The 14662-nt window shown below is 52.0% G+C and overlaps 1 protein-coding gene across 1 annotated transcript in view; it reads right to left on the bottom strand.

Annotated features, from left to right (window-relative positions):
- Positions 1-3395: 3395 nt before the first annotated feature.
- The window catches only part of OTOF (otoferlin), a 103431-nt gene continuing 92164 nt past the window's right edge, over positions 3396-14662 (bottom strand). The window contains exons 38-46 of the mRNA XM_059467950.1: positions 13459-13629; positions 12739-12899; positions 11353-11495; positions 10524-10612; positions 7897-7995; positions 5680-5921; positions 4415-4593; positions 4182-4282; positions 3396-3576 (exon numbers count right to left, since the gene is read on the bottom strand). Of these exons, the coding sequence (XP_059323933.1) occupies positions 3396-3576; positions 4182-4282; positions 4415-4593; positions 5680-5921; positions 7897-7995; positions 10524-10612; positions 11353-11495; positions 12739-12899; positions 13459-13629 (1366 nt within the window). The remainder of the gene's footprint in view (positions 3577-4181; positions 4283-4414; positions 4594-5679; positions 5922-7896; positions 7996-10523; positions 10613-11352; positions 11496-12738; positions 12900-13458; positions 13630-14662) is intronic.

Here is a 14662-nt window from a genome sequence, read left to right as displayed (position 1 = left end):
TGTTAGAAGTTGGTTATTTGTAAGTGAATGAAGAATGGATCCTCTGTCTGCTTGGATTTTTGCAAGGGCCCTGCAGAAGTCCTTAGCAGTTGTATTTGCTGGTCAAATACAAAAAGGGGGAATTGTAGGAAAGACATTCTGTGCTGTGCCTGTGAGCTAGCAAGGACTTTCTGAAGATAAGGAGAAGCCCCATGTCTCTCCTGAGGGAATGCCAAGGTCATTACCCTGGAGACCAGAGGAAGGAGAGAAAGTTGGAGATATGGACTCTCGCTGACTCGCCGAGTGACATGGCTCTCTGGTTGTCTGCTGAGAACTTTGTTTCTCTTTTATGGCCAATGGGCACTGTACATGTGTTAGATGGGTGTTAATATCTGGAAGAACTATAAAAACTACATTGGTTTAATAAAATATCTCTCTTTCACCCTTCTGATGGAGTTGTGCATTATTGTTTTGTGTCGTGCTCTATAGTGACAGAGAGCAATCTGGGAGAATGGGACTGCATAACCTGGAGCTGTAATTGGACAATTAACCCCAATATGGAAATGGGCCAAAACTTATAAAAGGGAGAACATTCATGACCTGGCGTCCATCGTGGGTATAGCCACAGCCGGGCTCTTGCACTGCCCAAGGTGTATCCTTATAAAGCCTTTTTAATAAATATCTACTTTATTTCTTTAACACTGTCCAGCTTCTGTTCTAGATGGCCTCTCAAGGCATCATGGAGAGGAGCCTGCTGGATGAGTGAACAGCACGTGATCACCCATGTGTAAGGACATTAAATTATGTTGCTGATTTGGCAATGTGTGATAGTGAAGAAATACCTTATAAGGAAATACTGTATCTTGAAGAAGTGTGTAAAACCAGCTTTTTTCTTGCAATAAACATCTCAGTACCCCCACTGATCTGAGTCTGTGCATTAATGGTTCACAGGAAAGAGGGAGGGGCTGAGGGGGAAAAAGAGTGTTTTAAAAGCTTCTTTTATTTCTCATTAGCCTTCTCTGACTCTGTTAATAATAAATTCACTTTATACCTTTAAATTTGAGCCTGGTTTGCCCTTAGAATGTTTTTCTTCTCATCCTCATCTCAGTTTATGACCCTTTTTAAATTTTTTTTCTGAAGGAATGTAAACATACTTTTGTAGATGCCTGGTGTTTGCTCAGAATCAAACCACAAGAGCCCAGACATGAAACTGATTTTTATTACTGATTGGAATAGTAATATCCTCATTAAAACATGTCTGAGATGTCCTCAGTTCTTCAGTGGGGGTCTCGTGCACCGGCAGCTGGGAAAGGCAGCTCTGCAGCAGCTGGATATCGTGGAGAGCCGAGGACAGAGCCCGTCCTGAGGACACACGGCCAGAAGGACTCCAGCCACAAAATTACCAAGCCAAACAAAATACACAGAGAATCCAGAATGACGCCGGGAGCTCACACTGTGCCGGAGGAGCTGTGAGCCCTGGGGATGTCCAGCCACAGCCACCTCTGGGTGGGTGATGCTGGGAAGATATTTGAGCTGTGGGACATGTCCCAGTCTCTGCTGGAGCTGTGGGCACAAAGGGCAGGGTCTGCCCCTCTGACCCACCCCAGGGCTCTCTGCAGGACCTGCTGGGCACTATGTCCAGCATTCCTGAGGTGGGAGAGATCCCTGTGCCAGGGAACGTGACCTCCAGAGCTCTGAGTGGAGTGGGGACAGGCACTGGGGATGCTCTGCATTTTCTCACACTGCTGGGCACTATGTCCAGCATTCCCAAGGTGGGACAGATCCCTGTGCCAGGGAATGGGACCTCCAGAGCTCTGAGTGGAGCAGGGATGGTGCTGGCAGTGGGGACAGAATATGGATGTGACAGCCTGGTCGGAAAGCGAGAAAATCAGCTAAGTTTTCTCCTAGTGGACTTGTGAGGAGACTTTAGGGAGTTGTAGAGAAACAATGACAGCTTGTTATTATAAACAACCTGCAGATGGTGTTTTCCTTCTTTCTGCCTTCCTGTTTTTCTCAAAGACTGTTTATAAGAAAGGTGTTTTTGTTAATTAGCCAGTCAGGTGAAATGTATTGATTGATTGACCAATCTGGTCTGAATGTATTGGAACAGTCTATAAAAAGAGGGAATTTTCCTATTAAAGCAGCTGCTATGCAAACCAGCCTTCTGGTGAGTCTGTCATTTCTTACTCAGTAGTGACAGACAGGCACTGGGGATGCTCTGTGCCCTCTCACTCTGCTGGGCACCATGTCCAGCATTCCCGAGGTGGCACAGATCCCTGTGCCAGGGAATGTGACCTCCAGAGCTCTGAGAAGAGCAGGGACATAGTTTTCTCTCATGATTTCCCTGGGAAGCTGTGAAACAGCTCAGAAAAAGTAATGGGAAACAATTCTTATTTCTATTTGCTACGCCTGTTGTTGTATACATGCAGAATGTGTTATGGAGATTGCTTACCAAAGAGTAGTTTGTCAATTAAACACTGGTGATGGTGTTTAGATTGATTGGCCAATTAGGTCAAAACTGTATCAGACTGTCTGTAAGGGTTATGAGTTTCTTAGAATAGTATAGTATAATGTAGTATAGAAGAATAAAGCAATTAATCAACATTCTACAATCATGAAGTCAATGCTCATTATTACCAGGCCAGGAGCCTACAACAACAGGGACAGGCACTGGGGATGCTCTGTGCCCTCCCACTCTGCTGGGCACCATGTCCAGCCTTCCCGAGGTGGGACAGATCCCTGTGCCAGGGAATGTGACCTCCAGAGTTCCCAGAGGAGCAGGGACAGGCACTGCGGATGCTCTGTGCCCTCTCACTCTGCTGGGCACCGTGTCCAGCACTCCAGAGGTGGGACAGATCCCTGTGCCAGGGAATGGGACCTCCAGAGCTCTGAGAGGAGCAGGTATGGGGCTGGCAGTGGGTTCAGGCACTGGGGATGCTCTGTGCCCTCACTGCTGGGGCTGGCATGTCCCCAGCTGCTCCATCCCAGCTGCTCCATCCCAGCTCCCTGCTCCATCCCGGATTCTGAACATCCCTCCAAGAAGCCTTTCCAGAATGCTCCCACAGCACCAGTGACACAGCCCCAGCTCCCCTCTCCTTCTCCTGATTCCCAGGAAGGCACCAGCCACAACCTCAATGGGCAGAGGCCTCGGGGACTCCCACAGGAGCCAGCTGGGCACCTCTCCCAGCCCCAGTGTGGGATGCAGGGTCTGGGGATCTTTGCCATGCTCCCGCCCCATTTCCCTGGCCCTAAAGCCTGAGTGGGACCCACAGAGAAGAAATGCAAAGAGGAGACCCAGCAGCAGCAGCAGCAGGGAGGAGATGCCCCCAGGGCTGCCCAGAGGTCACAGGGAGGAGAAGGACACGGAGCTGTAAGGTTGTGCAGCGGGCTGGGGACACGGGAGAGGCTCCAGCCCTTCATGCTCCCAGCAGCTTCTTGACCATGTATCCGGGCATGCTGTAGAGGAACAGGGCCACCATGATGAGGAGCAGCAGGGCCAGCACGATCTTGATGATGAGCCACTTGTAGCGGGTGCAGATGAGGTATTTGATGGACTTGAGTGGGTTCAGGAACCAGATGAACGACGTGTCCGGGCGGCTGCAGGGGAATCAAACACCCATCGTTAATCCATCACCATGGGAAAGGGATTCATGGACCTTAAAGTTAATCTTTGTTTTTTTTTGTTTCGCTCCTTGCCAAGGGTAGGGACACCTTCCACTGTCCCAGGTTGCTCCAAGCCCTGTCCAGCCTGGCCTTGGGCACTGCCAGGGATCCAGGGGCAGCCACAGCTGCTCTGGGCACCCTGTGCCAGGGCCTGCCCACCCTGCCAGGGAACAATTCCTCATTCCCAAGATCCCATCCAGCCCTGCCCTCTGGCAGTGGGAGCCATTCCCTGGCTCCTGTCCCTCCATCCTTGTCCCCAGTCCCTCTGCAGCTCTCCTGAAGCCCCTTCAGGCCCTGCCAGGGGCTCTGAGCTCTTCCTGGATCCTTCTCCTCTCCAGGTGAGCACCCCCCAGCTCTCCCAGCCTGGCTCCAGAGCAGAGGGGCTCCGGACTCAGAACACTCCTGTGGCCTCCTCTAGACCTTTTCCAGCAAGTCCACATCTTTCCTGTTTTGGGGCTTGGAGCTGGATGCAGCACTCCAGGTGGGAGCAGAATCCCATAATCCCAGGTCCCTGCTGCAGAGAGGCTTCTCCCACTCACTTGGGTTTCTCCAGGGGATCAGGCTCATTCCGAGCCAGCCCAGCAGGGGATTTCTCAGCCTCCTCTGCTGTCAGAAGGTGCAGCTCAGCCTCAACTTTGCCCTGCAGGGAGGAGAGAGCTGTGCTGAGGCCTGAGAGCACATCCCAGGAGGAACAAAGCCCTGCGGGGGAAGCAGGGTGTCCACAAAGTGTGCAGTGCCCAGGAGGCAGACCCTCCCTTTTCCCCATCCTTACAGTGATCTCCAGCTCATCGTTCTCATCTCTGGCCACGAACGGCCACCAGCCCTTGACCCGCTTCTGCTTGAAGATGGAGATCATGGGCAGCTCAGCCTCGTTGGTCACCATCTCCAGGCTGCACTGCTTGGACGTCTTGGCTCCCCGGGGGAAGCGGTTCAGGTCCAGCTCGATGGCCCCTGGCAGGACAAAGGGGAGGACAGAGGTTGGCATGCCAAAAAGACAAAGTCCTTGTCTGGAGAGGGGTTGGCATGCATCTCCTGCCTGGGGAGCAGCTTTGAGCCAGGTCTGGGAAGGAGAAATGGGGTGTCTTGGCTACAGGAGCAGTGGAGAAAAGGGATCTCAGAATCATGGAGACATGAATGTTGGAAAAGACCTCTGAGATCCTCGAGTCTCACCTGTGACTGATCCCCACCTTGTCCCCAGCCCAGGGCACTCAGTGCCACATCCAGACCTTTCCTGGACACCTCTAGGGATGGGCACTCCAAACCTCTCTGGGCAGCCCCTGCCAAGGCCTGAGCACTTTTTCCATGCAGAAATTCCTCCTGGTGTCCACCCTGAGCCTGCCCTGGCCCAGCCCGAGGCCATTTCCCTTTGTCCTGTCCCTGTTCGCTGGCAGCAGAGCCTGACACCCCCTGGCCGTCCCCTCCTGTCAGGGACTTGTGCAGAGCCACAAGGTCCCCCCTGAGCCTCCTTTTCTCCAGGCTGAGCCCCTTCCCAGCTCCCTCAGCCTCTCCTGGGGCTCCATTCCCTTCCCAGCTCCCTCAGCCCCTCCTGGGGCTCCATTCCCTTCCCAGCTCCCTCAGCCCCTCCTGGGGCTCCATTCCCTTCCCAGCTCCATTCCCTTCCCTGGACACGCTCCAGCCCCTGCAGGTCTCTCCTGGCAGGAGGGGCCCAGAGCTGCCCCCAGCACTGGAGGTGCCCCAGCAGTGCCAGCACAGGGGACGGGCACTGTCCTGGCTCTGCTGCCACGCCAGAGCTGGCACAGCCCAGGGGCCAGTGGCCTCCGGCACACCTGGGCACACCTGTACTCATGTCCAGCCTCTGGCACAGTACCCAGTCATTCCCACCCCCCTTTCCCAGCCTGAAGTGCTCAGTGGGGTTGGTGTGACCTCAGCTCAGGACCTGGCCCTTGTCCCTTGGCCCATGGATCCAGCCTGTCTAGAACCCGACTCCTCTGCACACCCTTCCTGCCCTCTCACCCCACCTGCTCCATCCAGCAGCATCTCAGGGGGTTTCTGGGGTGCTCTGGACCCTGCACGTACCCAGGAAATCATCGGCCGAGAAGTGGTCGGCATCCCAGACCTGCAGGGTGAGGCGGGCCGGGATCTTGTACTCCGTCTCATCCCAGGAGAACATGGACTCCTTCTTGGAGATCACAATCTTCTCCTCGGCCATCAGGTAATCGAAGGGGAAGATGTAGCGCCAGTTGAAGTTGCCTTCACCAGTGAGGGAGTGGTAATGGACATCCGTGTCCTGCTTGTCCTCCTGCTGCCCCTTCAGCCACCTGCAGAGCCCGGGAGGGTGAGAGGGGGGCACAGGTTTACATGGGGCAGGAGAGGGGACAGGACCACCCCGTCCAGGCAGCCAGGGTGTCTCCAGGACTGGAAAAACCTAAAAGTTATGAACAAGGGGATGGGGCTGTGTGGATGCCGTGTGACAGAGAGAGAGAAACGGCAGGCGTTTCTCACAGCGGCTTGTGAGAAGTTTTAGGGAGCTGGAAAGATGCGATAACTTGTTGACTATAAACAATTTTCAGGTGGTGTTTTTCTACCTTTTTTTTCCTGTTCCTCTCAAGGACAGTGTGTGAGAAAGATGTTTCTGTTAGTTAGCCAATAGAATAAAATCTATTGTACCACTCTTTATTCTTCTGAATAAAGCCTTCTTTTGCCTTTTCTACAATCCTGCCTCTCGCCTCTTCCTGCCCTGACCTCGGCACAAGAGTGACAGGGCTGCTCCAGACACTGCAGCAGCAAATCCAAGGGACAGGAGGATCCCAGAGGGAGCAGAGAAATTCAGGAGAAGGAGATTCAAGGGGGTTGTCTGAGGGCTTACCCTGGGTGAGGAGATGTGAAGGAATTGTAGAGGAGCTGGGAGCAGTCATGGACATATTTTATGAAAAATCCTTTTCTCTCCTCAAAAACTGAGAGGCCTCAGAAACAAAATGTAAACAATAATTATCTGCTGCTGTGGAATGCAACAGGTGCATCTCTGATTGGTCTCATGTGGTTGTTTTTAATTAATGGCCAATCACAGTCCAGCTGTCTTGGACTCTGGTCAGTCACAAGATTTTATTATCATTCCTTTCTATTCCTTTCAAGCCTTCTGATGAAATCCTTTCCTCTGTTCTTTTAATATAGTTTAATATATCATTTTCTTTTAATATAATATATATAATAAAATAATAAATCAGCCTTCTGAAACATGGAGTCAAGATTCTCATCTCTTCCCTCATCCTGGGACCCCTGCGAACACAACCACATTTGGTGACCCCAAGTGAAGAAGAATTCCACATTTGTTGAGTCCCAAGTGAGGAGCACAACCACAGGTCACTCTGACTGCTCTGAGGGGAGAAGATGTAACAAGGACATCGCTGGTGCAAGAAGATGTAACAGGGACTTCATCACCAAAAAGATTGTGTGGCTAAGGGAACGGGGGCAAGGGGGTCAGAGTGGGAAATTTTGTGTGAAGTTAAGGAACTGTAAATATTGGTCATTAGTGTAATTAACTGGCTTTGCTTGCATAGCATGGTCCGTGTCTCTCAGCTCTGCAATGCCAGGCATCTCCTCTCCTGCCAGGAAATTGTCACGTTGCAAAACCACCCCAGTGGAGCTCCAAACAAGCACCCACAGCTCCAAGCAGGGCCCACTGGATGTGAAACCAAGAGGAGGGCGAGAGGAAGGAAACAGCACAGGAAATGCCAGCAGTCTCTTTGGAATTTCACCAGAGGCAAGAAAGAGACTCTAAGGAAACACCACCAGCAAAAACCTGGCCAAAATGCTGAGACATCCATCCCCTTCCCCTTGTGTCCTCTCCATGCTGGATTCTCCCCAGAGAGAGGGGATGAGGACCCCCAAACTCTCCAGTCCCACCTGCAAGCATGGCACAGCAGCAGATGAGAAAACATCCACCCAGTCCTGGCTGGTTTTGGGTCCCCCAGCACTGCTCATATCCAACCTCAGCAAAGACTGACACCCACCCTAGGAGAGGCAGAGGGGGTACCGGTGAAATTCCAGGCTGGACCTACTCCCCCGACAAAAATGTCACTGGATTTCTCCCTGGTGGAATTCCAAGCTGTACCTACCCCCTGACAAAAATGCCACTGGATTTCTCCCTGGGGTAGGAAGTACTGGTGGAATTCCAGGCTGTACCTACCCCCTGACAAAAATGTCATTGGATTTCTCCCCAGTGGAATTCCAGACTGTACCTACCCCCTGACAAAAATATCACTGGATTTCTCCCTGTTAGAATTCTGTACCTACCCCCTGACAAAAATGTCACTGGATTTCTCCCCGGTGAAGTAGTCGTCGTCCTCCAGGATAACCTCGTCCGTGTTCCACACGATCACCCTGAGCTCGTACCTGCCCAAGGGATGGAAAGGGAGGTGAGGCACGGGAGCAGGAAATGGGAGCAGGGAATGGGAACAGGGAATGGGAGCAGGGAATGGGATAGGTGGATGGAGTGGTGCTGCCAGAAAGCAGAGCCGGCTGCCAGGAACAGGGAATTGCTCACAGGGATCTCTCCCAGGGATCTGGAGGTCAGGATCAGGGAAAGGAGGGGATCTCAACCATGGAGAGGATTACAGGGATGGGACTCCTCCTATGGGGATAGGCTGGCTGAGCTGGGAATGTTCTCCTGGAGAAGGCTCCAAGGGAGAGCTCAGAGCCCCTGGCAGGGCCTGAAGGTGCTCCAGGAGAACTGGAGAGGGACTGGGAATGAGGGGTGGAGGGACAGGACCTAGGGAATGGCTCCCACTGCCAGAGGGCAGGGCTGGATGGGATATTGGGAGTTAGGAATTGTTCCCTGGCAGGGTGGGGAGGGGCTGGGCTGGAATTCCCAGAGCAGCTGTGGCTTCCCCTGGATCTCTGGCAATGTCCAAGTCTTGGATGGGGCTGGGAGCACCCTGCGATAGTGGAAGGTGTCTCTGCCCATGGCAGGGGAAGGAACTGGATGAGCTTTAAAGCCTCTTCCAACCCAAACCATTCCATGATTCCATGGTCTCCACATGGTCTCGGATCAGCCTCACCAGGGTGAGCCAAGCACCAAGGAGAATTTTCCCTCCTCTGCTCCCAACCTCTGCAAAGATCTTGCCAAAGGCTCAACAGGGCAGCCCAGTCTTGAATTTTGGGAGATTTCTGACCAAAATTGGGTCTGCAAAACAACCAGAGCCCAACTCTGTTCCTGCTCTCCTCCCTTTACTCAACAGGGCTGTGATTCCACCCCAAAATGGGCTCAGAGTCCTCCTGAGGACCACAGGAGGTTCAGGGGTGTCCAGGGAATTCCCAGCAGGCTGGGGAGCTTCCCATCACCTCTGCTTGACTGGGAATTTCTTGATGGTGAAACATAAACCATAAATATAACCCATAAATGAGCTGTGGGAAGGCTTGTGGAAAATAAGGAGAACTTCATGACAGCAGATTTCCCCTGGGCGGCTGCTATTTATGAGTTTTCCCACAAGAAAACTGTTTTTCTCGTGCAAAGTAGTCTCCATAACATTAACAAGAAGGACTTCTCTCCCTAATAAACTTTTAAAAATAGACTATTTTAGAGGCAGTAAACTGACTAGAAATTTAAAGTTTTGTTTCTTTACATTATCAGTAGGAAAAAAAAGTTTTAGGGAGAGTAAAAGTGTTTAAAAAAATCTTGTCTTAATTCTTACTATTTTTTTTCTTTTAATCACTAATAATAAAATTTTCTTTATACCCTTTGAAAGTTTTAAGCCTGCTTTACCTTTCTCCTAATCCTATCTCACAACAAGAAATAAGTACACTAGCAATTAACCAATACAAAATCTACCACACTCTTCAGTACTTTGAAATCTTAAAAGAAGAAACTTTGAAATCTTGAAATCTTAAAATTAACAAACTCTCAAATTAGCAAAAAATCTTAAAATTAAGAAACCCTCAAATTAGCAAAATTAACAGACTACACAAAATTAGTGTTTCTGCCCAGTTTCAAATTAAAACCTCCACAGAGGAAGTGGGAGTGGGTGGAGGAAGAGCAGAATCTTGGCTCCTGCAGCAAGAGGAGGCTGGAAGGTGGCTCAGGACACATAGCCACAGCACCTCACTGGATGTACCAGGAGGTCTCCAGGTGAGAAAAGTGGATTTACATCTTCCTTAAGCCCCTCCTTTGGGATCTCCCTCTGGCAGTGCCCCAGCTGAGCCCATCCATGGGATTCCTCAACCTTTTCCTTTTCTCCTGCCTGTCTTGTGCTGTGCCTCTCCCAGCTGGGAACCAGGGATGTTCTCTCCACCCAAGGCATCGGCTGACTGGGATGTGCAAGAGGCTCCCATTGGGATTCCCAGTGCCATCCCTGTATCCCGGCCCTGGGGGCAGGAAAAGGAGCCCAAAGACCGAGGCCAGCAGGGTGACAATGGACTAGAAGGGATATTGAGGGAAGAAATGTCCTTCTTCCCCCACCATGTGCTGTTTGTGCCTGCTCTTTCCTGCTTGGAATGCTGTCCCAGGGGCCTCCTTCTCTCCATCACATCCTGGAAAAGCCCAATCCAAACTGTCCAAAAAGCCCAATCCAAATTGTCCTGGGATAGCCCTGCCCCTGCCCAGGAGAGGCTCAGGGCTGGGCACTCTGCTCTGCCCAGGGAACGATGGAATTTCCCAGTTCACACAGGCAAGAAAGATCGGGATCTGCAGGGGATGAGGAAATCTGGGATCCCACCCTCAGGAGCAGCTCTGGAACTGCCTCTAGTGTTGGGATCTTTGGGAATGGCAGCATGGATGAGGAACCCAAGCAGAGGGCTAGACTGGCCATGGAGCAGCAGCAGGAGATGGGAGAAGCCTGGCTCCATCCCCAACCTCCATTTCCCTTCCCCATTTTTTGGCTGGGCTGCCAACCAATCCCAGTAAGTTCCTTAAGTAAGTTCCTTACTTCTTTGGTTTCCTGGGAGAAATATCGATGGCGGGGCCGGGCGCTGGCATGTCCTTGGGGAACATGTCCACCCACATCTCCAGGCGGCCCTGTGGAGTGGGAGAGGCACAGTCAGCTCCCCTTGTCCCCTCCCCACCAGTGTCCCCATCTTCATCTCCCCAGCCATGCTAGATGTGGAGTGGGACAAGCTTCTCCCATGCCATGGATCCTTCTCCACCCCTGCAGAAATAGCTCATGGAGTGGGTGAAACTGGATGGGTTTTAAGGCCCTTCCAGCCCAAACCATTCCATGATCTCCATGTGAGCTTGGATCAGCCTCACCAGGGTGAGCCGAGCACCAAGGGGAGCTTTCCCTCCTCTGTTCCCAGCCTCTGCAAAGAACTTGCCAAAGGCTCAACGGGGCAGCCCAGGCTTGGATTTTGGGATATTTCTGACCAAAATTGGGTCTGCAAAACAACCACAGCCCAACTCTGTTCCTGCTCTCCCTCCTTTACTCAACAGGGATGTGATTCCCCCCAAAATGGGCTCAGAGTCCTCCTGAGGGTTCCAGGAGGTTCGGGATCTCCAGGGAATTCCCAGCACTGCCTTTTGTGCATGGCAGCCTGTGGGTTTCCAGTCCCTTCTGCTTGGGAATGCATTGGGAATTTTGCTCCCATGTGCCCGGACGTGGGGAATCAGGAGGGATTGTGGAATGTGAAATGGATGAGGATGGATCGGGAGGCACTGGAGATTTTCTCTGCTGGCCTCCCGGGGTGACTTGCCCACCCTGAGGTGGGTTAGGGCTGCGCTGGCCCCCATGGGCTGTCCCCATTCCCATTGGAATGTCAGACCTGCTCGATGCCTGGCTTGTCAGGGTTGAGCAGCGGCCGCGTCTCCACGTGCTCGGGGACGAGGCGGCAGCCGGCCCGCGGGATGTCCTCCCAGTGCCGCAGCACAGCCAGCGCCAGGTGCTCATCCGTCGGCTTCTTCTGGCCTGGAGGAGAAAGGAGAGCTCCGACAGCTGGGACAGAGACACAGGGACAGCAAAGCATCCAGGGCCTCCACCTGTGCTCCAAGGTGCAGAACTGCCTCATTCTCTCCATCCTTTGGGACAAAGTGTTCCCAAGGGCTGCAGAACTGTCCCGAGGTGCAGAACTGCCTCATCCTCTCCATCCCTTGGGTTGCAGAACTGTCCCAAGGATTGCAGAACTGCCTCATCCCATCCATGCTTTGCAAACATTTTGTCCCACGGGTTGCAGAACTATCCCAAGGTGAAGAACTGTCTCTTCCTCCCTATCCCTTGGGACAAAGTGTTGCCAAGGGTGCAGAACTGTTCCCCAAGAAGTAGAACTGCCTCATCCTCTCCATCTCTTGGGAACACTTTGTCCCAAAGATTGCAGAACTTTTCCAAGGTGCAGAAATGCCTCATCCTCTCCATCCTTTGCGACAAAGTGTTCCCAAGGGCTACAGAACTGTCCCAAGGTGCAGAACTTCCTCATCCTCTCCATCCCTTGGGACAAAGTGTTCCCAAGGGTGCAGAACTGTCCCAAGGTGCAGAACTGCCTCATCCTCTCCATCCCTTGGAAACACTTTGTTCCAAAGGTTGCAGAACTGCCTCATCCCCTCCATCCCTTGGGAACACTTTGTCCCTCAGCCAGCACTTCCTAACTCCTCTTGCCTCTCTCCAATCCCTGTAGAAGGTTCAGATCCCCATTCATTTTTCCCTGTCTGAACCAATCCTATGTCCACTGACCACATTTTCCTTCTTTCCCTCACCCCTCCTGGGCTATTTCCCTCTTCCTTGGGCACACATGGGTGTGTTGGGACACAACCCTCTTCTCCCATTGTTTGGGAATGCATTCCCATGGATGACAATTCCCCAAATGCTGGAGGTGTCTCCATGGCTCTTGGGACATGCACTGCTCGGAGGGCATTTCCAGAGGCAGCTTTGGGTGTCTATGGATGTCCTCAAGTGATTCCGAGAGGAACCCACTGATCTGGGGGGTCTGTAGGACTCTGTAACTGGTCTATACTGGGATGGTGCCTGCAGGGCTGGGTGATGAGCCCACCACATCTGTCTGGGAGTGTTGGACTGGACGACCTTCAAAGGTCCACTTCAAACCACTCCATGATTCAAACTACTCTGAGACTCCAACCCTGGCTGATGAGGAGACCCCTCCAGACCCCTGCTCTGCTCCAGAACCTCCATCCCATGGGATGATCCCACAGGGCCATACCATTTTCATCCTCGATCTCTGTGGGGCCGGTGAAGACCCTGTTGGCAACTTTCACTCTTCCTCCCGGCCCGAAGTGCGGCCCATCCACTTTTCCCTCTTTGCACAGCTTGGACAGGATTTGGGAGGGCTTCATGGGGTCACGCCAGGTGTTGTACCCGTGGCTGGGAACAGGAGGGCAAGATCAGACAAAAAAAGTTGTGAGGACAAAGAAATTTTTTTCCCTTTTGCCAGGGAAAAAACCCCACTGCACCACGAAGCACCCAGAATTCCCAGGGAAAGAATTTGAGGCAGTAAAGGTGAAACTTAAGAGGAAATTTGATTCCTCTGTGCCCCTTTTTCAAACACCATTCACCCCACTTTGGCTCAGACCTGGAATTCCCAGTGCATCCCTGATGCTCAGCATTGCCCCATTGGCTCTGATCCCATTTCAGCCCTGATCTCACCCTTCTTCCGCCAGTACCCCCAGTCCCTCCCTCCTGCCCTGGGCTTCTGATTGCCCATTCCACCACTCCCTAATGCTGGTGACAAAACCAGGGATAGCACAGACTCCTCCATTCATCCCTGCCCCTTGCAGGGTTGAAAAATTGTGAGGTTTTTCCCAAAACAAATCATTCTGGGATCAGCAGGCAGCCAAAGGGGGAGATTCCTATGGGATCCCTGGGTGGGAGGTGACACAGAGGAGGGTCCAGGTGTGAGGGACAGAGAAGGCTTTTCCCATACATGGAGTAGGTCTGGGACACGCCACAGGTCGCCCGGTGCTTGCTGTAGAAGCGATTCTCCAGGTCAATCTTGGTCTCCCCAATGAGGTCATCAGTGCCCACCAAATCCCAGTCGTACACAGCCACGGTCAGCATGGACTCCATGGGGAAGGTGGCCTCGATGTCGAAGGATCTGGGATTGGGGGAAGCAGAGGAAAGCTACTGCAGGGTCTGGTGGCCACTCAGGACAGAGGCGTGTCTGCTCCAGTCCATGGCTGGTGTTCTGTCTACATCCATCACTGCAGCACGTCTGAGGGTTAAACTCAACCACCAGCCCTTGACAGGAGGGAAAATCCTTGACCTGGCTGTCCCAACACCCCTGAGGCTGAGTGTTCCAGATTGCAAGGCAAGACATATTCTATTACCACCTGTATGGCAGTTGTCTTTTGTCGAGTGGGCAGTTTGCCTTATCTCTCTCTCTGAGTGACCACAATCACTCCTCCCTCGGGAGGAGACAGCTGCTGATAACAGCTATTGAATGTCACTGCATGACTGATAAGAACTACAGCATCTCATTGTGAGATGTGAGCCCAGAGGGAGGAGCCAAGCATTCCTACCTAGATATAATCTGGAGATTCTGGAACACTAGCACAGTTTCTCCACTGGATTCCCCAGAGGAACAGCAGCTGCCTCTTTTTCCACAGGATCTTTGGAGGAAGACTCCACTGTTTTTCTACAGGATCCTTGCTTCAGCAGAACCACCCCTGACACTCCAGGAGGGCTGCAGACACAATTCCAATGGGACTGCTACCAACACCCTGACCCACAGGGTGCCAGGCTGTGTTCTGACTCTGTCAGTGTTGTTTTAGTTTACGGCATTGTTTATTTTATCCTTTTATTTTCTTCCCTATTAAAGAACTATTATTTCCTGCTCCCATATTTTTTTGCCTCAGAGCCCCTTAATTTAAAATTTATAGCAATTCGGAAAGGTGGGGAGGGTTTACATTCTCCATTTCAGGGGAAGCTCCTGCCTTCCTTAGCAAATTCCTATCTTTCCAAAGCAAGACACTGAGTTTGTGTCTTATTCTCACTCAAATTTAGGTCTAATGATTCCTAAGCGGGTGTTTCACTCTGATCAGATAAATTTCAGCTTCATGTCTTAAACACCTGGTGCTATGCTGACCACATGCTGGCGAAGGAGGACATCCTGGAAGGACATTCACTCT

Source organism: Ammospiza nelsoni, chromosome 3 (genome assembly GCF_027579445.1).
Source record: "Ammospiza nelsoni isolate bAmmNel1 chromosome 3, bAmmNel1.pri, whole genome shotgun sequence".
Taxonomy (NCBI): Eukaryota; Metazoa; Chordata; class Aves; order Passeriformes; family Passerellidae; genus Ammospiza; species Ammospiza nelsoni.
This window is presented reverse-complemented; position numbering and strand designations above follow the sequence as displayed.